Here is a 25,434-nt window from a genome sequence, read left to right on the forward strand (position 1 = left end):
GCGGAGTGGTGGGGGGTGGCCCAAGGAGCTGGGAGAGGGTCCGGCCCACTCTGCGCCTGGGCTGGGACTGGTCCCGCTGGCGCAGGGTAGCAGGAAGCTCTCTGCACACTCACTGGACCTGGTCTAGGACTGGGTCTGTAGCACTGTCTTTTGACCATTTTTGTAGATCTTAGTTGTAGTTGTAACCTTAGTACGTACTAAAGTTCAGGTGCAGATCTACAAAGTCTGGCTTTTTCCAACTGTGTCTGGCTTGGGTCTGGCTGCTGTGCTCAGCTCCTTCCTGCTGCTCTCCTTGAGGGTGAACCTGTTGTGCCCCTGTGGCAAGATGTTCTGCTCCTGGACTAGCTGAGTGGTTCTATCCTCTACCCTCTCTGTAGGGATTGCAGCTGCAGTGTTATACCCCTGGCCTGTATGCCAGGCGTGAGTTGAGCCTGTAGGGGACAAGGTTGAGTAGGGGTAGAGGAAGATCTCCCACACATTCACTGGGTCTGGGCTAGGACTGGGTCTGTGTGTTCCCAGAATGTGTCAGAAATTCCTACTCGGCGGGCTGAGTGGGGAGGTGCTGTGGATTGGTGAGGGGCTTCCCAAGTGGGTGGAAGATGGTCTGAGCCATGCTGCGCCTGGGCTGGGACCCGGTGTTGGTTCCACTGGCACAGGGTAGATGGAAACTCTCCCACACACTCACTGGACCTGGGCTAGAACTGGGTCTGGGGGTTCCCGGAACACGGCAGTAGTTCCTACTCGGTGGGTGGGGTGGGCAAGGTACTGCGGCGTGGTAGGGGGCGTCCCAAGGGGGTGGAAGATGGTCTGACCCATGCTGTGCCTGGGCTGGGACCCGGAGTTGGTCCTGCTGGAGCAGGGTAGCTGGAAGCTCCAGGTAGATCCTATTATTTAGAATTTTGAAACAGGGCAGTTTGGCCTTTCATCTTTGATTTGATGCCAGGTACTCAAGATGAAGGACACACTTGTATAGTTCACCACAGTAGGCAGCTTTTTCCATTTTCGTATGTGCTAGTGAGGTCAGATCATCACCATTTGACAGAAGAGAAAACTGAGCTATAGTAGAAATCAAGGGATTTGTTCAAGAGCATATATTCCATAAAAGTCATACCAGAAAACAATAATAAGTACTTTTGTTTTGAGACGGGGTCTCATTGTGTAGTTCTGGCCTTGAATTCACAGTGATACTCCTGCCAAAGATTCCCAAAAGCTTTATTGTAAATAGCAGCTTAGAGCTCTTCTATCATTGATGCACCTTGCCTCCTGTAGTCTCATCATAGTTCAGTCTTAGAGAGTCATTTTTGTTATATATAATCTTCCTTCTACTGTCAGACAGCACTACAGTATCTATAACCCTTAGAACAATTTCCTTCATGAATCAAGAATTGATATTATCCACATTTTACAAATGAGTTACATGAGGTACAGAGAGGCTGAGTGTGGCCCAAAGTCACACAGAGCTAGTCAACAATATAGGAAAGAATCCTTGTGCTCAACAGTTACTGTTTTTATCTATATGAAGGCAGACAGATCAGTTAAGAGTTGACTTGACCCCTAATCTTTTATTTGTGATCTCTAATCTTGTCATTACAAAGTAGAAATCCCCAGATTTGAATTCTACTAGACATAAAGAAGGCTGCCATTATTTAATCCAGAAGCCACAAACTGACTTTCCCCAGGCCAAATTTCAGTTACGAAATATTATTTCTCCAGAATAGTATTTTGTGTAGAAAATTGATTTCGACTTCTCCTAGGCTTGTAAATCACAGTCACTGTCCCTCTCCCTACTTACTTATATTCACTCTTTCTATTTATATTGTACTCTTTTTCCCTACTCTACCTCTGTAGGGAAAAATGTTTTACTTATCTACCTATCTTCCTGACTTGGGAAGGTATTTGGGTTCATGACCCATAAATTTAAATATTATAATACATAGGCACTGTACATAAATGTATTCACAAATGTTCTCAAATGTACAGCCTAGTATGTTTTCACAGAGAATTGACAGCCTTGCTAGAGGCATACTTCTATGTTTCCTTAACATGTAGAATTATCTTAAGGGATTTTTTTGATGGTGTTGGGAATCAAACCCAGGGTTTTGTTCACACTAGGCAAGTGCTCTGCCAGTGAACTACTGCCCAAATCCTACAATTGCATTTAAATTCTGAATTTAGTTTTATAGACAGTCATGTGCTGAGGAAACATATTGTTTTTCATTTCACAATGTATTTATCTCTCTTGCTCCTATTATATCTTTTCATCTGTTCTCATGTCAACTTCCTTCCCCCAAACATTTTCATTAGTGTATGCTTGCAATACATGCAGTTTACAATCATCTTGCCAGAGTTAGGTCACTTACATACTATTCTGTCCTTACTCTAGGAATGGATGGAGAATGAAGAAATCATTTTGGAGAGCTCACTATATACTAGACATTCTTTGATTTAGTTGTAATAATTGACCTCAGACACAGGTAACAGCATCCCCATTTTACAAATGAGAAAACTGAATCTTGAGAAGCAAAACAACAGGGTTAATAATTGGCAGAGCTGAAATTAGAACCCAACCCTCTGTGAAGAAATTATATTAGTTTCATATTATTGCATATGACATAACCACAAATTGAGTAGATTCAAACCACAACCATTACTTAGCGTACATTTCTACAAGTCAGAAGTCTAGCACAGCATGGCTGACTTCTCAGTTCAGGTTCTCACAAGGAAGAAATCAAGGTATTGCACAGGTTGCCCTCTAATCCATAGGTCAGAGTCTTCTCCCAAACTTACATAATCATAGCATGAGTCAGTTCATTGTAGTAGTAGGACTGCAGATTTCTGTTCCTACTTCCTTTCTGATTATCAGCAAAGGCCCACTCTCATCTCCAAGGAGATGCTATTTTTATTTGTAATATGGGTCCCAACACCTTCAAAGCCAGCTACAGAAAGTCTTTCTTGTGTTGAAACTCTCTCAAGACTCATTGAATGTATTTGCCAGAAAAGCTCAATACCTTTTAATCTCACCTGATTAGGTCAAACCCATCAAAGATAACTACCCTTAAAATTCTCTGATAGAAGATTTGAAAAATCTTTCTCTGGTGCTATAGAAAAACCTTCTACAGGAAGGGCTAAAAAGTAAGTTTCCCATAGGACCTGGGTCTATCAGGCGAGGTGCTCCAACACTCTGAAGAGCAGGTAAAGACAGGAAAGAACCTTATCAAGGTCCTTTCTTGTCATTGCTCTAACTAAAAAAGGCAAAGTGAAGATGCAAAGCAATTTCCACGACATTAGGACTATATACTTTTAACTTCCTAACTTTTTGCTTCACAACCCTTAGTTTATGTGAGTTTCTGCTTTGCTACATTGGCTGGCTGGCTTGTGCCTCATTTGGAGAGTTAGATTGGACTCTGGGGCTCAGGTGCAAGAGAAGGAAGGAGGGTGGGAGCAGCCTTCATGCAAGTAAACAAGGCCTTGGACATTGAATAATAGCTGTGAGTAGAAAGCCTCATTGTCTGGCATTCCAAGCCATCAAGCAACATGTTGGCTTCTGCTACAGAGAAAGAACAGAGGATCCCTCGCAGAATGAAAGGAATCTGATTTCAATTATGTTCAGTATAGTCCTCCTCTTTAGATAGACAGGCTAGAACACCTGGTGCAGCTTGGGCCACTTTGGCCACTGGGACAGTACAGTATGTGGGTCTTCTAAGCTAGGAAATGCTGCCTGCCTTCCTCAAACTACACTTTATATGTGTAGCAGAATAGGATGTGAAAAAGCCAGCCAAGTTCTCAAAGACACTGCACAGAGAAAGGGGATTATTTAGCCTTGATAGATTTTCCCCCATAGTGGCTGCACATATTGATCTTGCTTGTAATAAGTATGTTTAGGTGCACAAGCAATGACCCTATTGAGATCTGACTCATTGGTAGGAAAATAGAGCTGACAAGCTATATCTCACTGATTCCGCCTGCACCAGTTGTTCTGTGCATCCCTCTACCTTTTGGGAAAATCTACAGACTCATCTGTATATAATTTATTTCGATTCTTTTCCTCTTTATCAATAATTTTATTAGGGGATAACAAATGGAACAGCTGCTCCACAGAGCAGCCTATACTTGCAGCACTACTCAATAGAACCTTCTGAAATGATGGAAATAGTCTATATGTTGTCCTATCTAGTAGCACTTCTGAACACTAGCAAAATGTCCAGTTAGAGTGAGTTATATTTTAATTTTCTTTAATATTAATTTAAATAGCTGCACAGGGACCATGACTACTTTGTTGTACAATGAAAGTCTAGAATAAACTCAAAGAGGCACCTACCTCTTTGACAGGGCAGAAGTGAGTTAATCAAAGAGAAAGTCAATGTGGCATAAGGAATTTAAAACAGGAGATCATTCTAATTCTAGCTCTGCCATTAGGTTGCATTGTCCCCTTTGGCTTCAGCCTCCCCATCTTTGACTTTCTAATGTCAGGAGTCCCAAAATTATGCATAAGGACCCAGTTCCACTTTAGAATACATGATTTTCAGGACATTTTTATATGTTATATGACTTCCCACCTATTGTATTGCTTATGACCCTGAATGATAATTTCTAAGGACCCCTTCTCCTTGTCATTCTGTGAGGCTTTAAGTAACTATATTATCTCAAATCTGTTTCCATTAATGCACATGACTGGATTATTCTTGTCTCTTCCTTCCTGAATGTGATGATAGTTACTGAACTTTAGAGACAAGAGTCAAAATGGGCAACAGGATATATGTATAACCCCAGACCCATTCCTCAACTCTGCTTCCAGGCTAAAAATGTAGTGTTTAAGGTTTCAGACTCCTTGGTAGAAACAGCATTATATAAGAGCAAGAACATGGAATTTGTCATTGCAAGTTTAGATTACTGAGTTATCTTTCTTGATAGCTGTACTACCTCAGTTTACTCATTTTTAAACCAGGAATTTTAAATATATCCAGCACCCTAAGAACTGTAGAATTAATGATACAACATATCAATGAATTGAGACATAGTAGAAGGCCCTGACAAAAAATACTCTTATTTCTCTTAGATACCTCAGGCAAAGGGTGAATTATTGTTGTTGTTGTTGTTATTATTATTATTATTATTATTATTATTCCACCAGGGTATAACAGGGGCTACATAGTCTGGCAATTTTTGAGCTCAAGGCAAGAAAGTACCAGTGAAGGGGAGATTGCAGCCTGCCTGTAGGAAGTGTACCAGGGGAACAAACCTTGTAGGCATCAACAGTCTGGGAGCTGTGTATAAGAACCTATGTTAATAATGGGTTCACTAGATGATGAGATATCATGGAGGACAGTCTTCTAGCTGTGGACAAAGACTGGCTTGGCCCAGATCATACCTTACTTACTGCCTGTCCTCTTGATGGAATGTGGGAGTTGGCAGTAGCTGTACATATCTTCTTATTACTGTGTCCAATCTCTGCAGAAATGATTTTTGGACAAGATCATCTTGCACTCAGGATTGATTTTCCAGGCTTCTTTGTTATTTTCTCCCTCGGTTTTCTGTGCTCCTCTTGTACCACCTAACCCACTATTTCCCCTTCCCCACCCTAGTTGTTGCTGCAAACATGTGCTCCATTGATTGACACTGATTTGTGTTTGTACTGAAGGACTTGCTTTTCTAATAAGAGCTAGAAGTAACTTCTAAATATGTATCATTTCTTTCTACAGGAAACAGAAACAGATGAGCTGTAGGTTTTTATTGTATTTATCCATTTAAATTAACATTAAAATAATTATTTATATTCTTATTTATATTCTATGTATATAAATGCTAGGGAAAATAGCACAAAATAAACATAGAAATGCCCAAAGATATCTATAATGTGCATGTTTGTGTGTGTATATGTTGATCAAACGCTAATTTTGATGTAAAGTATTTCCTAACTCTACCAATTCAGAGAGATTATTATTTTCATTCTAGTTCCTCTATTGCAGCATTTATTTACCATCCTGATTTTTTCTGTGATTGTTTGTGGTCATTTATTTCTGCTCTGTCAGACAGAGGGAAGGCCTGTGTCCTTTCTTGTATCCATAAACAAGGGGATAACAGTGGATATCCACTGAATAAATGAGTTAATGATGAATATTTTCATAAATAAATTAATTGAAGGCCCAGGTTTGAATACTGAAGGTTGCATGAAAGCATAGCAAGTCCAATACTATGTACTTACTAGGTTAATAGCACTGGGATGATGAATCATTCATTCAAGCCATGTTAAGTGAGCACTTGACCTTAGGGAATTTAGCACTTGTGATGGGGGTAAGGAATATCTTCATTTTCTTAGCTGTGGGCAGCTTTCCTACCAGTGCAGATTTGCTAATGTGGTTTGGCAACAATGATATATTCAAGTTTTTCTTCCTTCCCAATAGCCCGGAAGCTGAAGAAACTTGGCAATTTAAAACTACAGGAAGAAGGAGAACCTTCCAGTGCCAGCAGCCCCACTGAGGAGCCATGCCAGAAGATGACGGTACCACACATTGAAGGCTATGACTGTCAGCCTATCTTCCTGAATGTCTTAGAAGCCATTGAGCCAGGTGTGGTGTGTGCTGGACATGACAACAACCAACCTGACTCCTTTGCAAGCTTGCTGTCTAGCCTCAATGAACTAGGGGAGAGACAGCTTGTACATGTGGTCAAGTGGGCCAAAGCCTTGCCTGGTAAGAACAATGAAAATGAGTACATGGGATAAAGGAGATTATATTTAATGAACACATGTAGGGGGCAGGTACTTATTTAGTCACACTCATTTCACTATCACGCTATGGGGGAAGTTTGCCTGCTGGTGGGAGACTTACCCTCTTTCGATGCTACCATTTAAACGAGTATTATTACGAAAACATTACAAATTACAGAAATTTAGAGAGCCTCTGTCCAAAGATTCACAAACTTTCCTTCACCATCCAAATGCTTTATTTCTCAAAAGCATTGTAAACCAATACTAATGTAACAGTTTAATTTAGTCAGTCTTTTATGTGTGCATTAGAAGCTCATACTCATTTCTTATCCCTTGTAACCTCTCCAGGTTATTCTTGAAGAAGCTTTTGGCACCAGGGAACACAGTTTTGAAAACCAGTGAAGCATATGCTCTTTAAATGGTCTTCTAATCCTGCGTTTATGTGATTCAAAGATTTTTTTGAAACATCAATAACCTATGGGGTCAAAGATTAACCTGCTTCTCTAACAATAATTATTATGCAATGCAAATTCGTAATGAAAATAACAGCTTCCTCTTTATTACTGATTTGATTCTTATAAAATCCTATAAAGTAGGAGTTATTTCTCTTATTTTGTAAAGACAAGGAAGTTCTGAGAAGAGGTGTTATATAGTTACAAAACCAGAAAGTAGCAAGCCCAGGTCCCTTCCTCTGAATTTCATTTTCTTTCCAATATACCTATAGTCTGTGGTGTCTCACTTGTTCTTTAACTCTGGGCATTATGATGAGGGGCCAAAGCTTCTTCAAAAACCACTTTGGTAATATGATGTTCTTACTACTATTGAAGATGCTACGTGTTGGCCATCAAGCCTTTATTTTGTATTTTTAACTCACACGGCCCAGTTGCATCTACTAGACCATCTCTAACACTTTCCCAGTTTGAGAAGCTGAGGTTGACTAGCCAATAAGATCACTGGGAAGAAAGCCCAAGGACTCTGGCTGAATATGCACTGTGCCAAAACTGAGAGTTCACATAAGGAGAAAAAATACAAGGAGGGGAATAAAAAGAAAAAGAGAGAGCTGTATTAGCTCTTATCACTTACTCAGCTGGATGCTTGATGTCACATGTTTAATAGAGATTCAAAGCTCAGTCTTCCAAAACAACTTCTAAATACTTCATATATCTCATTTATAGGACACAGAACCTTTTCACATATATAAATACAATATATTTCTCAAAACAGTTGTATGAATCATAGTGACTATTAGTTCCATTTCACATGGCACAACTTAAAGAAGTTAACTAATTTGTTGGATTATTCTCTTAAAAATAGAACCAGAATTTCAGCTAAAATCTTCTGATTTCTAATTGGGTGGTCTTGACAATGAACTAGTGCAAATAACTATGGTAGAAGTTATATAACTGGAAGTCATTGGACTTCCTCAGCCTAATCCTCATACTAGAAATTCTCTCCTTAAATTAATAAATTTGCAAGAGAAAATCAGTTCACCATCTAGCTCTCTAAAGTAAATGATCTCTGACTTTGAGACATTTAGAAGAATAGCTTCCAAAGAAAGCTAATTACCACATTCACAAGAACTGCTTTTTATATTGTCAATAATATCTAGCAGTTCAAGTAATTTGCCCATTCAACAGATTGAGTTCTTGTCCTGTTTGAAGCACTGTGATAAGTACCTGGCCAAATGATTTTGCAGTGAAAGTTTCTGTGATGGTGAGAATATCTGGAAACTGACTAACAGGGTACCTGATGTGTTAGTACATCATGTATAACCATAAATTGTGGAAAGTGAGTAGATTATATGCAGTATATTCACAATCAGATGTATTTAGTTTGGAATACTAGTTTTGCAATGATTGTGTGACCTCAAGCAACTCATACGTCTTCTTTGTGCTTCTCTTTTCTCATTTGTCAAGATGGTAGGAAAATAGCTAGCTTAAAAGTTGTCATCAAAATATAGAGAATACATGAAGAGTGCTTTGGCTGAAACATACTAAGTGATCTGTAAATGGTATCTCATTATTGCAAAGCTTGAGTGCTAAGCCATTGCTTTCACTAAGCTACCAACACCTTGGCTTAGAAGCTTATACATGGACCCCAAAGTCAAATTGCCTTCTTTGAGGTCTTTGGCTAGCAGGTATACCATAGCAGCAAAGATTTCCATACTACTCTTGCTTTAAACCTGCTGTCTCAGTCTGGAGATGAGACTCCAACTTTCCATTTCGTATTAGTAACAGTGATGTTGATTGGATTCTAAAGAGAAAAGAAAGAAATTTATTCTGCTCTTTAACCTGCTTTCTGTATTTCAAAACCTAAGAATGAGTCATTTCTGTTTCTGTAAAACAGTCTAACATGGTTGAGTAAATTTTTGCCTAAGGAAATCTGTAGGACTGAGGCCACTGTCTCCTCAAGTCATCCTTTGATAGACATGCCATCTTAGCAGGCTACCTCAAAAGTTGAGCACTAGAAAAGAGAGTTAGATATTATAATCATGTTAGACCAATGGGAAAATCAGCTTCCGATGTGTACACAGACACTAGGTTTGAGTACTAATTAGCCCTTACTAAGGATTGTTAATGAGTATTTAGACCCAAACTAAATATTCCCTTTTTTATCTCTTTCTCTGAAGTCTTATGGGAGAATAATCCTTATATTCATATGGACATTTACTTTGATACCTTTGCAGCTTAATTCATATCTCTCTATATACCCTGACATTCCTCTCTCTCTCTCTCTCTCTCTCTCTCTCTCTCTCTCTCTTTCTCTCTCTCTCTCTCTCTTCCTTTGCTGACCATTGTCCCCCATCCAAGAGGAAGTCTAAGGTTCAAACTTCCAGGCCATTTCTCCAAAGCATTCTTAAATGTTGATCTGCATCTTGCTCCTACTGGGCATTTTATACTATAAAGTGTCCAGGAAGGAGACACACTGGGATCTGAGGCGTTGGCCCCTCTTTTAGCATGGCAGTACCATGAAGGTTATAGGAAAAGGCTTGGGGGCTAAGAGAGTAGTGGTGCTATGAAAGACTCTAGAATCGGTGATGTCTGGAAACTTGGGACCTATAAGAAAAGGAACATGGGATGGGTTGTGAGTAGCCTGGAATCAAATATCTATGTTGTCTGGACAGTGAAGACTTCAGAGCTACATCTATGAATAAGAAAAGGTGGTGGCCTTGGTGGCTCCTGAGTTGTGATGGTTAGCAGTACAGTAAGAAAAACACTGGAGCAAAGACTCAGAGCACCTTGGTGTTAGATCCAGTGTGACCACAACTATGACTATGATCTTAGGCATGTCAGTTCATCTTTCTGGCCCTCAGGGTCCATGCTAATGTTGTGTCATATCACTTACCCTCTAAACTTATTGTGAGAGTTAAATGAGGTCATCAATAGAACAGTCCGGGTCTAATTTAAATTTTAAAAGGCATTCTTAATGAAATGTAGCCAGACAGAATTTTAGATGATTCTGAATCTCTTGAGAAATGGAGAGAGGAGGTGCTGAGACATGTTGCATTTATGAGTATCCAACTGTTGGAACCCTCTAGGAAAATGTGTCCATATTTGTTGTACTCATGTGACACTGCAGCAGTAGCACCTGAAAGGCTGTGTGTGTGTGTGTGTGTGTGTGTGTGTGTGTGTGTGTGTGTGTATTTTCCCTGTATCGTAGGGAAGGGTCTACAAGGTGTTCAGGGTCTCACTACTAGATAGGACTTGTAGTGATTCTCCTATTTACAGCCTCACAAGTGCTGGGATTACAGGCAGGCACCACCACGCCCAGTCTCAATTGCCATCTCAGCAAGCCCTGGGGGCGGGGCCAGCACAGCAGGCCCAGGGACCAAGCCCCTGGCCCCTGTGCCTGCTTGCAGTCACTTTAATCCCCTGAGCTATTTGGTGGGCCCAAGGCTTTGTTTTTTGAGGTGAAGAAAAGTCACTTGAGCATCATCTAATTCTCATTTTTCAAAAAAATGGAAAAATGAAGGCTCTTAGCTCATTTGTTTATCAATTAATAGTTCTGAAATGCCCAGTCATATATCTGGATGATGATATACATTATAGATGCAAACATAAATAAGGAAATATGGCTCCTGTCTTCAGGAAGTTTCATGTTTTGTGGGGGAGACAAACATATACATATATAAATTACAGTGCTATGAAGTTTAAATTTGGCTATGGCACCATAATGTAATGAGAAAGTAAAAAGAATCATTAAGCCTTCTGCTGGTATATGTTTGAAAGATTTCACAGAGGATGTGGACTTTGAGTAAAGTTTTGAAACATGAGTAGGTGTTTATCAGATGGAAAGGTTGGGTAGGTGAAATCCATTCTCAGCAAAGGCAACAGTTTGTTTAGAGATAGTAAAACTCGAGTGGCCTGGGAAAACATGAAATGTTCAACAAATTTTAAGTTTTTCATTATGGCTGGACTGTAAATTGTAAAAATCAAGCAATAAGAAATTAGTTTAGGGAAGCAGACCATAAAGGGCTTGCTTGTGTCTAAGGGAGGGAGGGGATAGCTGAAGGGTAGGACTGGAAAATCTAGAATCCTGTTAACTAGAAAAGTATGGAGAGGAAGTGTGGGATGTAAAGAAGTTCATAGAAAAGAGAGAGCTTGACTGTGACCTGAAAAAGGCAGTGGCTATCAAGACACAGTTCCCCATAAGCCACTATGTAATTATGTGTTATTACAGAAGTCAAACCAGATTAAGGCTACAAGGGAGCTTTGTAAAGTGAGAATTGCTGTCTGTGTGGAAGAACTAATTATTACCTTGCATCTTCAGAAAGGTGTAGTGATTAAGGGTATGAGTTTTGTAGTTTGCCTGGCTTTTTGGAATTTGGTCTGCCAATTACTGGCCATATGATCTGCGGCACGTGCCATGCCTCTCTGTGAGTCAATTCTACTAATCACAGAATGGGGATGAAAAGAGTGCCCATTTTATGTATTGTTGTGAGGATTCATTGAGGGGATATAAGCAAATCCCTTCAAAAAGAGTTAATTTGTCATAAGCAATCAGCCTTAGATTACTATTCTCTTCCAACCCAAAATACCTTCTTTGCCTCTGTTATCTCATTTGATCAGCTTATTGAGGTAAGGAGAGCAAACAATATTAACCCCCAAAACTAGTCTGATATTTTTCTTCCATTCCTCAGTAACCAGCACTGATGGCTCCTGTGGTTCCTCATAGCCTACTGAGTGCTGAACATCCTCATTTCAACAGAGGCCCGGTCTTAGCTGAACACATCAATGCCTGAACTGATCATCACCTCTGTCTCTTCTTCAGGATTCCGCAACTTGCATGTGGATGACCAGATGGCAGTCATTCAGTACTCCTGGATGGGACTCATGGTGTTTGCCATGGGCTGGCGGTCCTTCACCAATGTCAACTCCAGAATGCTCTACTTTGCACCTGACCTAGTTTTCAATGAGTAAGTGCTCCTAGAACCAGACCTCACATATATACAACATCTAGGAACAATATGGTTGGTGGTGTTGCTGACAGTAGAAATTAGTACTTTGTACCTGTAAGTGTGGCACTAGAGGCCTTAGCTAACCAGTCCAGTCTGAGGTGGCTTTGCCTGTCTGGAAAGCCAACTGTTAGGAGTCTGGGATTGGTAGTGATAAGGTTACCCTTTCCAACCCAAGACTCAATGGTAGTATTTTGGTCATTTATGACATACTTTGTAGCTTATTCAGAATGTCATATAAAGGTCCCTTCTCTTCACTGGGCAATATACATGAGGAGCAGAAAGACTAGTTGTGAGGACTGAAGTCCTTTTGGTCTCTTTGTTGCCACTGAGGTCTACCATCAGCCAAAATTTATTGAGCAGCTATTTCACGTCAGGAGTATGCTAGATACTTCCTAAATTCTGTCTCATGGAATATGTATGGTAACCTGATCTCCCCTTTTAATAGAGTCTTTTATTTTTACAAATAGCAGAAGTCAGACTCAGCAGGATAAAGTGAAGTTTGCCCTGCCATTTTCCTTTTCTTAAATAAGTTTAACTCATGTCTCTACTGCTACCAACCCTATTTATCCTTCATGAATTTGTTTGGATCAGAGTGCAAACTTTAGAATTACATTTTTTATCAATAAAATATCAGTCCTCTTTACCATATCACCTTGGGACAAGACCATTAACTTGCCTGATTCTCACTTTTGTAATCTGTTAGTAATAATAAAAGTTTCTTAAATGGTTTATTATTACTAAATGGCAATTGATGGACATAAAGAATCCAGCCTACGATAGACCAAAAATAATAATTTTTAAAATCCCTTTCTGATTCCTTTTTTCACTAATAGTAATAATCTTCTCTATGCCATCTGTTTGAGATCCTTCCATGGAATTGTGAATGGAGGTGACCAGAATAATCTTCCCAAGAACCTTTAGTTAGTTTCACCGTAGAGAATCCTTTTGGTCAGGACAGGAATTAAACGTCCCTCTCCTTCAGCCCTTTAACCCAGAAGAACCTTAAAATAAAATCTACAAGTCAGTGACTCCTTAAACTATAGCTGTGCCATGCAAGGGAGTCAGTGTCCCTAGCTGCCCCTTGTCAACCTTGCCAGCTTTAATAGCCAAGAGCTAAGAATAGCCCCTGGGCTTGTGGCATGACCTGCTTTGTGGTTTTCATATGTTCAAAGTCTTACCTATGATGCCATCTTCTGGGTCAGACTTTTAAAAGCCTCCCTAACTGTTCATCTCTGACTTCCAAACCCTCACTGACCTTGAGTGATTGGCACACCTGATGAGCACTTCTTCCTTCTTCTCTATAACCTGGAGATGTTTGGGGCTCTGTGAGGTGATAATTTGTTATTGTCTAAATCCTTATTCCCTTCTATGTCTCTGAGTAAGCATATGGCACCCTACCTGAGATTCTTAAATTAGTCCCATTGATCTCATTAAAAGGAGTCACAGGATTCCTCAGTGTCAGGAACCTACCAAGCTTCATTGGTCCTGAAGTAGCAAGCACACTTCCACTACAAGAACCTAATATATTAGAGCTCTTAGAGTTCCTACAAACATAGAAACTAGTATTTTAAAATGTAGATGCTGTTGACATTTAGGGAGAATGATTTTTTTCATTGTGCAAGACATTGCTGCATATTAGAATATATTATGTGTAGCATTCCCACATTGTCCCACTATATAGAATTCCAGTCACTCTGACAGCCCAAATATCACACACATACAATTCTAATAGCCACTGAGGAGGTAGTATTCACAAAATGAGAGCCACTAATTATTGTTCATCTCCTCAGGGTGCTAATGGGGTCATTGAGTTATAAACAGAGATAAAAAGATTGGTCCAAGCTAGGCTGACTCATGGGCTATTCTCTCTGACACCAAATCCTATCATCTGCCCAATTCTATTCTTTATTTCCCTCTTTGTAATGAGATATGTTTTGAGGATAATGGGCTTGAATCCTAACTGAACTTGGGAAAATTTCTTCTCAGAATCTCAACTCTAATCTGTAGAATAGTGAATAATATCATAACAACACTTTCTTCCATGTCATTTACTCAGCACTTACTATGTGCTAGAAACTTTGTTCAATGTTTCCCAATCTTCATTTCTCCTCTTATTTGGTTTTATCCATTTTCATCTATCTCTGCTCTCCTGAATTCTGTTCCTGCCCTTCCTCTTCTACTCTCCATTCTCCTTTTCCTTTCCTTCCTTTAACTCTTTCAATATTCTGTTTGCCTATTCTCCCTGTTTCCTGATCCCTTATCCTATGAATTCCCTGCCCCCTTCTTTCACCTCTCCTCTTGACTCCTTATCTTTTCTGTCTCATGGGAGCTGCTACAATATTCTAGGAGTCCTCCATGGAAGGACCACAATTTCACTAGTAAAAAGACTATAGTTCTTCACAATCAGAGACATGAAAATACAATGGAGACAAGAGTAAGTTCAAGGGGCCGAGGAGATAGCTCAGTAGAATAAACACTTGCCTGCCAAGCACAAGGGCCTGAGTCCAACCCCTGGTTCTGAAAAAAAAAAGTAAGGTCAGGTTTTCCAAGACAGCAGATTTTAGTAAAAAATTCTATAGGGTATAAGAGCTAAGGGCACCACTGTTCTGATTAACTGACTTGTGATACCATCCAAACCATCCTTCCCTATTTCAGTTAGAACTCAGCATGAATTGAATAATTATGTATCATCTGCCCCCTCCTCTCATTCTACAGAAAGCCAAGAACTCCCTGAGATAAGCTTCTGAGTGTCTACTCAGACAGTGCCACACCAACTCAGTCTGTGGACCTAGTTAGTGGCTTGGGAAGCCTAATGTCAAAACAAACATTTAGACTCCATCTGGGAGGTGTTTGGCCTTGCCTTTAAGTGAATGTCAAATTACCTTTCCTTTCTTCTCATGCTACTCAATCAATTGCTGTCTTACATATACACACACTCTCAATTTCTGAAGTGATGAAAACTGCAACAATAACTAGTGGAAATAAGCTGTGTCTTCTCTTACCAGTACGCCATGACCATTCTTGGATCAGAGAGTCTGCTCCTCTACACTAAAGTTATCTAAACCTTGGCAACTTCCCCATATAATTTATTGGTGGTAATGTGATGAGCTGCTCACAAGTCACTATAATAAAAGCAACTCACTCATGTTTTAGCTTTCAAAGCCGTTATAAGGAACAGCTAGTCTTTGAGAAAGTGGGCTCCCCTTTAGCAGGGGACATTTAATCAGACATTCAAACACTCTCTAGCACATTTGGAAGCATTGGAACTTACTTTGAAAGGACAATGTTGAATCTCCATGGCTGGGAGAAATGGCTTTCAAATCAAGAAGCCAACATGGGTGTTGACAGGATAAACACCTGTGGTCACTTACAAATCCTGGTGTTGAGCTGACTGCTGAGTCCTCTCTCATAGATATCCTCCAATTTAGACTGCCTGAAAGGCAAATTCTGGCTCTTAACTGTAGTGAAGATACCAGAACTGTAGCCAGAGAGACCATGTGCCTACCTCACTGTGTTCATTTGGTTATGCTTTTCTGTCTCTGTTTCAGGAAACAGAGGGAACACAGAGAGCTGAAATTTCTGTGTATTAATTCATATCCTGACCAAGGAAGATGAGTAGCTGTCAGCATGTCAGTAATTCGGGGTTGAGGGGAAGCATCTTGTTCATTGTCACTGAAGCACCAGGAAGACAAACAGCAAGCTTTTCTTGAAGAACCTAGGGAAGGAGAAAAAAAGAAATTTCCTCTAGACATGTTGGAAGCCCACCTCATTCCTCTTTTTGCTCTGTGTGTTCTTCCCAGGTATCGCATGCATAAGTCCCGAATGTACAGCCAGTGTGTCCGAATGAGGCATCTCTCTCAAGAGTTTGGATGGCTCCAAGTCACACCCCAAGAGTTCCTTTGCATGAAAGCACTGCTACTCTTCAGCATTAGTAAGTGGTTAGAAGTACAGGGAATGTCCTTGGGGGCATAGAAGCTCAGAGGAGTGTACTTTTTCTATTAAATATTATCAAGGAGAAGCAAGCCTCTGAGCATTTCCCTTCTTCTTTCCTCCCTCCACTCTACCTCAGCATGCTTTTTCTTAACAAAGACCAATTTCATGCCCAGAGATCAATGTGTTTGGTAGAATTCAACCTCCATCAATCAAATGCTCATCAACCCGCAGTTTCTTCTTTGGGACTAGGCCTTTTTGGCTAGTTGTAGCAAGCCTCTGAATTTTTCCACAACTTCTGTTATGGAAAGAGGAACGAACCACCTTATATTTTTTGCAGAGCAGTAGATGGGAGGAATTGCCTCCTGCAAGGCATTTCCCCTTCAACCAACAGGAGGAGGTCTGTGTAGCCAACTCTTAGACCTGTCTTGGCAGACAAGCTACCTTTCTTTAATATCTCTTCTAAGCCAAAATACCTAGTCTCTGTGAGGAAAGAAGGCAAAATTTAATATTTAAAGCTATATATTTTAATTGTCCCAATCAGCACTAGATGGCAAACAACATAAAACCATAGTTCCTAAGAAATGAGTACATGAGAATACTAGAAAAAGGAAGGATTCAGTAAATTTTATTTGACCTCCTTCAGATTGGATCCAGCTATGCCTTTCCTTGAGAGCTCCCTGGCAAACTGAAGGGCCCAAGTCCACAAACTTCAATTGACAGGAAGCAAAGCAGATTTTTTCCTCCCTGTGGGGGTGGGGGGGTCAAATTTGTGGTCAGAAAATTTGGTGCTTTGTCTAATGCTCCTTTGTGGGCATGCTTCCCCTATGCATTCTGTCTTCATCCCACATCAGTTCCAGTGGATGGGCTGAAAAATCAAAAATTCTTTGATGAACTTCGAATGAACTACATCAAGGAACTCGATCGTATCATTGCATGCAAAAGAAAAAATCCCACATCCTGCTCAAGGCGCTTCTACCAGCTCACAAAGCTCCTGGACTCTGTGCAGCCTGTAAGCAAATGATGGAGGGTATCATCTCTGGGGGACAAGGGCCAGACACTCACTTTGTCTTTATCAGGGGGAGCAACCTGATACAGCCAAAGGATAATAATGATAACAATGCTTCTCTAGGGTCTGGCACCACCTGTTGGGAGGTGTTTCCATCTCCTCTGGTTTTGAGAATAGTCCAGGAAGAAAATGCAATGGAAAAGAAAGGAACACAGGTCACAGTGTCCCAGCTGGCTGTTGTGAAAAGGGGTGGAGGAGTTGAGAACAGAGCAATTGGGACTCCGGGAAAAGCTTAAAGCTGATGAGTCCTCTAGGCAGACAAAACAGACCTGAGCATTTTTTGTTTCCTCTTTCCTGAATCATGTGCATGTGAGGTTTTTCCCTCTGGGGGAGGGTGCGCGCTCATGTGTGTGTGTGTGTGTGTGTGTGTGTGTGTGTGTGTGTGTGTGTGTCTGAGAGAGAGAAAGATCCATCAGTGGTGAAGAGAAACATCTAGCACTGAGTCAAATAGCTTGCACTGGTGTAAGACATCTATTAGGGACCCTCAGCAACTTCCTAAAGACCATTTCACACACACACACACACACACACACACATACCACCTCACAAGGCAGAGCTAAGAGCTAAGAATAGATAAGAGGGCAAAATGCTGAAAGGACTAGAAATCAAAGCTGGGGAGGAGTATATCAAAATTCAGCTTTTATTAACTATGTTTGCTTTCTTTTCTTTACTTTTTTTTTATGATCCTCTGCAGATTGCAAGAGAGCTGCATCAGTTCACTTTTGACCTGCTAATCAAGTCACACATGGTGAGCGTGGACTTCCCGGAAATGATGGCAGAGATCATCTCTGTGCAAGTGCCCAAGATCCTTTCTGGGAAAGTCAAGCCCATCTATTTCCATACACAGTGAAGCTTTGGAAATTCTGATTTCCTTACCCCACCCTACCCCCTTTTCAGATGTCTTCTGCCTGTTATAACTCTGCACTACTTCTCTGCAGTGCCTTGGGGAATTTCCTCTATTGATGGATAGTCTGTCATGAACATGTTTCTGAGTTCTATTGCTGGGCTTTTTTCTCTTTTCCTCTTTTTCTTCTTTCCCTAACTTCTCTCCCTAACTCTGCTTCAGACTCTGCACCCTGCTGTGGATCCTATCTGTGTGTTGAATGGTGGTGTACTTCTTTAAATCTGTGATAATCTTCATGTGGCCCAGTGTCAAGTTGCGCTTGTTTATAGCACTCCACTGTGTGCCAGCCACACTAACATTTACTTACCTTATGACATGGGAAGTTTAAAGAGCTGAATGTATCCGGGGAAAACAAAAACAAATGACACAAAACTCAAAAAAGTAAAAAACTTGTTAGGGATTTTTCTAAATAAATAATAGAAATTCCCAAAGAAGCCAGCAATGAGTAGAAGCAAGTGAAAATTGCAGGCCTATGAGCAGTCTGTTTTTGTTCATCCCCTCATTTACTACGAGGCTTTATTTTTGCAAAGGCTATTGCCTTTAGAGGACAGGGCAATCCCAGTCCTATGACATGGAAAGACTAAAAGAAGGAGATGACAAAGAGGGCAAACAGATCACCAGTTCTTGCCCACAACCTTGGCTCCTGAGAGCCACACTGCTTGACTATAGGGTAATTCATAGTACTGAAAATGTTTCCCATTTGAAAATTTGTCTGCATGTGAATGCCTCCCCACCCAAGACCTTTTCTTTCACAATCTCTGCCTCCATCCTACTTTCTGAGACCTTTGAGCTGAATGTTCTCTTTAGCCCAAAATTGGCCACTTTCACTGAAGAGTCAGATCAAGGAGGTAAGGGAGAGGAGAGATCTGACACTTTGGAAGACTCCATTCAGATTGTCTAGTTTCCTACATGTGATCTAGAGAGGATCTGGAGCTGGAGGTGATGGCTTGGATATTCTCCTACTTAGCACACTGGATAATTGATTTCTTAACACCACCACCTTTTCCTTAGCTTTAAAAGACCTATGTACTTCAAGTGGCCATAAGCTTCTTTCACCTTCCCTTCAGTGTTTTGTAGGCCACACTACATTTCAGACATGATGATAAAGCTTGTTCACTCCTTTTGGGCATGTTCACAAGCTCTCTGCTAAAATTCTCCCTACTATTCAGGGTAGCAGGCCAATAGTCCTGACATCTGTCTCTAGATTCAAGTAGTCTTAAAGCTTTCTTACCAAATGTGTCTCATCTGTAGTCAGATCGCTGGAGCCCTTAGACAAACTGGAAAGGGCATCAAAGGAATCAGACAAACTGGGCGTCTGACCCCTGGCCCCCAGAGATGACACCTTTTCATCAAGTGGATAAATGCTCACTCCCTTCTGCAAAGCAGCTGAAGCAGCTACCCAGATTAGGGTGGAAGAGAAAACTCAATAACTCAGATTGGAATAATGATTATCTTAGAACCAGAAACTCTGAAATGTTCTGCTTCCATCCAGCATATCCATCTGCAGACGTCATGAGAAGAGAGAAAACCAAGAGAAGATACATTTAACTATTAATCGTCAGAGACAATGCCTAAAGCAGATGGACATCAACTAGCTAGATGGGTACCAATTTACTCATCCTCTTCTGCTGCTGATTCTAGGCTCTGACACTGACCATTTTCACTTAGTTTTCTTCTTATTGTTGCTGCCCCTCATTCAGAGGAACAACGGACCACTGAGACTTTTTATAAAATCATGCTTCCTTTGGAACTATCTGACTTGTGGGACTGTGATTTGCTACCACTCATAAACTCAGGGTATCCCCCTGGGTCACTGATTTGATACAGTCCTTTGACACACTTCTGTTCTGTGGTTTTTGTTCCCCAACCTCAAGTTCAAGGTAGACTATGCATGTATTTCCTTATCTTGGCCACTGCCTCCTCCCTTAGTTCATTACTTCATCTGTTAAATGCAAGAAATCATGGACCAGTCCCTAACCTGCTCATTGCAGCTGGTTTACTCTGCTTGTTGAGAAGATAGTTTCTGAGTGACATGATACGATCCACATGGGTCTCCTTCCATGGTTTCTGTGTTGATATTAATAGCCAAATGAAGTTGCAAAACAGCTTCTTTAAATAACAAGGGAGAGGGCAACTAAAATGGGTGATACGCCAATCCAAGACTGCTGAAAAAAACTGAAGCTGATGGGTTTCCTTTCTGGGATAGGACAGAGTTTGGTTTTCTTTTGATGGAATCATCTTGCTTAATTACAGAATCACTTTTAGCTGTTTTAAGTAGAAAAAAATCTTAACACTTTTCAATTAAACTAGGTTTCATTTTAATAGTTCCTTTATATCTGTTCTGAAACAACTTTTATTTTGAGGCATATGGATTTGATTATATCATTCTAATTCCTCACCTTGTAAATACTAAAGGCTCTATGTTTCATTTCACTATCAAACCTTTTATCTTTATAGATTTCCCAATTGTGACTCTTGCCTTTAAGAATATATATGCTTTTCATTTGCAAAAACCAAAAATTAGTGAAATAAGCAGCAACAACTGGATCACTTCAAATTTCCAAGTTGCAAAGCTAGGGATAAACAGCCTAAACAGAGCTTAATGTCTACTGTTTTTGCCCTAGGATTTGAGTTAGCCAAAGGAGGTTTTAGATTGGCTCTGCTTTCTCACAGGTGGAAGAAGGGTGATTCTGTTTTTCTTTTGGCCATGTATGTTTCAGCCAGTACATTTGACAGAAGTCTCATTTTTGCATGTACTCTGCTCTACTTGTGGTTACTGTGCTCAACTATGAAAGACTGGCCACATCAGATCCACTCACATGGTGAGCTGAATGGTGAAGATCACTCACTGGACAAATCAAAAAGACCATCTCTGAAGAGGTCTGCAACAATGGGTGGTGGAGAGTAAGAATGAGAGAAAAACAGAAGCAAGACCGCTAAAAAGGAGTGTGAAGAAGCTCCTATCTGGGCAGCAGACAGCTACAAAGGTCACAAAGTCTGCTCCAAGCAAAGAATTGAACTATATGTAGCAGTTTCAGCTCTCTCTGTTCATTGGACACCTCATTGGATCTGGCTTCTGAACTAGGATGGGGTTATATTCTTTGTCCTACAGATTTTCTATGCCATAGACAATATTGCTGTTCTTGGAAAGTTCATTTTCGTAAGTTACTTTACTTTGAGAAAGGAATTGTTTGAAGGAGTTTATCATTTATCTTTGAAAAAAATCAGTACTATGTATATTTTTATGTATGTTCACTGGCACTTCAAAAAAGAGCTTTGCTCTGTCTTTTGTCCCTTGGGTAGTTGCTGCAGTTAATTTTCCAGGTTGAGAAATAATGCTCTGATGCCTGAGTCCCTCTCTGAACATACTCTATTTCTAAATATATGTAGGCATATATAGCAAAATATATTTGACTTGTATTTTAAGATTTGTCTACCATTCACATGATACTGATACTACACAAATGACCTGAATTTAAGCTTCAAGTAGCTTCTGAGTGTTTGTTTCATTAGGCACAGCACATATGTGGCCTTGTCCCCTTCTCTTCCTTGATATGAAGCAGGGCATAAAGGCCTGAGCAACACTCTCCCTCTCCTCCCCAGCTCTCTGCAAGCAATGCACTTCAGAAGACTCTTCAGATAGCCCACTAACTCTCCCTGCATGATCCCACAAAGTTTGGGAAAAACAAGGGGCTGACTACTGATTACCTTAGCTTGCCCAGGTGGGAGGGCACATGGCCAAGGGCATGGTCTTTATGCTTGACCCTCAGTAGGAGGTCACAGAAATCAGGAATGCTAAAGCAGGCGATAAAATCCAGATTTAAAGTCGAAAGAAGCCATTTAGCAATGGGAAATTTCTTGGAAAAGGAAGTTTCTAGTGCTACTGCCTGTATAAGCAGATCTGCTCCCACCACTGATCTCTTTGAAAATCCTTGAAATCAGTTGTTTTTGAGAATAGACAAAGAGGCGACAGTATCACAGTATGTAACCAAAGATTAACTTGTATCTAAGATACCAAAATTTTTAAGGGCAAGGAGGGAGTAAGCTTTAGTGCCTCTTTGGTAAGCTTTCCAAAGACAGACTAAATAACTTTGCTGGTGACTGAATTATTAGAGTTTTATGGGCCTTTCCACCCTCACAATATTCATATTTGGAAGACTTGAAGATACTTTGGAAAATAGGATTATGGGTCTTTCAATAAGTGATTTTGTAAGTACAAATAGCTTTCTCTTTTTTCTAGTAGTTTTTGAACAGATTCTTGAAGCTCCATCACTGCATGGTTGGAAATGGAGCTGGTCTTGGCCACTGTGTTTGCTAGTGCCCATGTTAACTTTTCTAAAGATATGGAAGCTTTGTTGGGAAGAGGAGTACTTAAGGATTACATTTTGCACTAGAAGGACAACAGACAGAAACTCTTATTTCTGACCAGTTTGGACTGCACAAAAAGGTCTCTGCAGTTTGAGGCAGAAGTTTGAAATATATTGTAAATGAGTATTTGTATCCATGTTTGAAAAATTGAATTATATATATAGAGAGATATAATGTGTTTTAAAGCTTTATCTTTCTCTGCACCTTTATATTTGGCTCCAGGTCATATCTGATGCCTTGTACTTGTAAGAGAGGCTGCAGTTACACTTTGGAAACTCTCAGAATGGACAAGACACCTGGACTGATCAGATAACAAAGATTTCTGCCCCTCTTAGGCCTGATACAAGGCCTTACAAAGGGGTAGCGGGGGAAAATGGGGTAGGGTACCTGATGTATTGCACTTTACTAGTCTAAGACAGATGAATGTGGAAAGGGTGATGACGCTTTGGAACTGGCTGGAATTTACCACAGGGAAGAGCCAGACTTGGGGCTGAAAGCCCACCCAACTGACTGGCCAGTGTCCTTTCAGTGTGACCTGAGCTATTGGGAGAAGAAAGCATATTCCTTGGTCTTCACCATTTTTGTGAGAGAAGAGTAGTTGCCTGCACTTGGGAACCTGGAGCAAGTGCTCCATCTTTCACACCAGTTCTCTCCCCTGTGATTGAGGTGCTCTTGCTACTGGGTGGCGGTATCCTCTAATTCTGGTTTGGGATATGTTTTGTAATGATTTGAAAATTGAAAATGTGTTTTTCTCTGTTAAAACTTATCATTGTACTAGAAGTTGTATCTTGGTAGGTACAGGTCCACCTCTGCCCAAGGGTAGTTATTATTTCTTTTCACTAAAGAGTTTGACACTGGGGTCTGTTGCCCAGGAACTCCCAACTCTCAATCATTTCTAAGTGAAGGCAGAAAAATCCACGTTAGTCACTTCTCTTCTAACACTTAAGGCAAGATAACAAATCACTTAATTCCCCTACCCCTCAAAAGAGTGATAGATAATTGAATTTAACAGATAAAATTTTATACTAAAAACCAAGCTTTGATCCAGCTTTCATTTTATTCCATTCACTTTGGCCTGAAAATAGCTAATATGTGATTGTTTTCTAGTCATAATGCATTATAACAGGGATTGAGGTTCCTTTTTCACCCATTTATCTCCTAATCTTTTGTAGAATTAAATAAAAATATTTTAATGAGTGGCCCTGTAGCCTACAAAAGTTCCTACATAAGCCACTTAACAAAACCATCATGTAGCTGCAGTTTCCATTGGCCACTGAAGACTGAAACACTTATATGCATATTCTAGAGGATAGATAATTCTGAACTGTTCCTGCTTCTCCAGTGGCACCCTCGTTGGCTGACTGCTTACCCACAGTCCGAGGTTCTATACTCTGAATAATAGACAAACATCGCTTGTAGTCTTAGAAGCTCAGCCCTCAGTGCTAGCTATTCAAAAGTGAAGTGCTTTGGGGGTTTTCTTACTACTTTACTCACTTGGGTGCTGAAAGCAGTCACAATTGGGATTAATTGAGCCAAAACTAGATACATAAAAGTACTCTCACTATGTAGTGATACCTTTCTGCTTTCCCTTAGACTGAATATTGATTCGGGAGTGCCTTGGATATAACATTCTTGTGCTGTCCTTGAGATTAATTTGTCAGCAGGCAAGAGAAGATTATGTAAACAGAGATAAAAATTAATATTTTGATGTTGTGAGAAAAACGATTATTCAAAAAATTTCAAAAGAAACAATTTTGCTTGAAACTTCTTTCGATGGGGCTTTAGTTCTCACAGTGGCTCTTGTCCCCCACTGGGCAGCAGGAACAGCCCCAAACGCTAGTGTTCTGTGCTCTTTTTGTAATCTTGAAATCTTTTGTTGCTCTAAATATAATTAAAATGGCAGAAACTTGTTTGTTGGAATACATGTGTGACTCTGGGTTTGTCTCTGCCTCTGCTTTCAGAAATATCCTTTGTGTGAAATACTGGCCTGATGATCTGCCAAGTAAAACTTGGCCACAGCCCATGTTGTGGCTGCAGGCTCAAGTTATTGTTAACAGAGACCTAAGAAAAGCTGCTAATGTCCTCTTATCACTATTGTTAATTTGTTAAAACATAAAACATCTACAATTTCAGAAGAATGTCATCACTACTTTTAATTAGCTCATTTTATATTCTGTCTTTATTGACCTTAACTGTTGATATCATGCTCCCTGGCCATGCATGCTACATTTTCACATATTTTTTAAAACTCATTGTACAGACGTAAAGCATTTGTCCTGTGTTGACCTTAGTTTAACCTGGGAACCCCAAAATAGCAGAGGACCTGGGTTGAAACACACAGAGGGATATTAGCAGCTAGTCACCACCTTTCATAAGATACTGCAAACTTATCAGTCAAGGGAATCCACAGAGAGCTCAGATGTTCATCCTCACATCATCATACTTGTAGAATCATGAAATGGGAGCATCATTGCCCACTTTGAACCAAGCTACAGGGAAAGAATGGACACACTCACATCTTTAGTTTTTGAAGTGCCATATCATCCTCATCTATGCAGACATAATCCAAGCCAGCCTTCTTTTGGGTTCTTCAGTTCAAACAAAGTCCTTTCCTGCAGTTTCTCGATGTGCATGCTTATGAAATCCAAAATTAGATTTCTGGACAGAAGGCCCTGATTGATGAGAAGTTAAAGGTATCATAATAAATAATAAAAATATTCTTTATTTCTCATTGTCCTCACATGTAAGGGATTGTTACAAAGTCTTCCTGCTGGGCTGAGTTGGTAGGTAATTCAGTGAGAACATATGTGGTAAAGCTGGAGGGATACTTTCTTTGGCTTCATTCTTTGTGAAAATGTCAGAACCCCTGAGAGGGATCCCACATGAAGCCATATTTATCAATCACTGCCTCACAGTGCATGGATTTCTAGATTTTTCCTGAGATCAGATTATTAAAATGTCCATCTGTGTCACTAGGAAAAGAAAGACTGTGTCTGTTC

General features: G+C 40.3%; 1 protein-coding gene across 2 annotated transcripts in view; it reads left to right on the forward strand.

Annotated features, from left to right (window-relative positions):
* The window catches only part of Ar (androgen receptor), a 254,666-nt gene extending 230,219 nt beyond the window's left edge, over nt 1-24,447 (forward strand). The window contains exons 4-9 of one of the 2 annotated variants that reach the window (XM_023704705.1): nt 6,402-6,689; nt 11,978-12,122; nt 15,965-16,095; nt 16,949-17,106; nt 17,858-17,911; nt 22,658-24,447. In XM_023704705.1, the coding sequence (XP_023560473.1) occupies nt 6,402-6,689; nt 11,978-12,122; nt 15,965-16,095; nt 16,949-17,106; nt 17,858-17,911; nt 22,658-22,684 (803 nt within the window). In that variant the 3' untranslated portion in view covers nt 22,685-24,447. Of the gene's footprint in view, nt 1-6,401; nt 6,690-11,977; nt 12,123-15,964; nt 16,096-16,948; nt 17,107-17,857 lie in introns of both variants that reach the window. The other variant, XM_004644511.2, reaches the window with a different exon arrangement.
* Nucleotides 24,448-25,434: the final 987 nt, after the last annotated feature.

This window comes from Octodon degus, unplaced genomic scaffold, assembly GCF_000260255.1.
Source record: "Octodon degus isolate 3935 unplaced genomic scaffold, OctDeg1.0 scaffold00201, whole genome shotgun sequence".
NCBI classification, from domain to species: Eukaryota; Metazoa; Chordata; class Mammalia; order Rodentia; family Octodontidae; genus Octodon; species Octodon degus.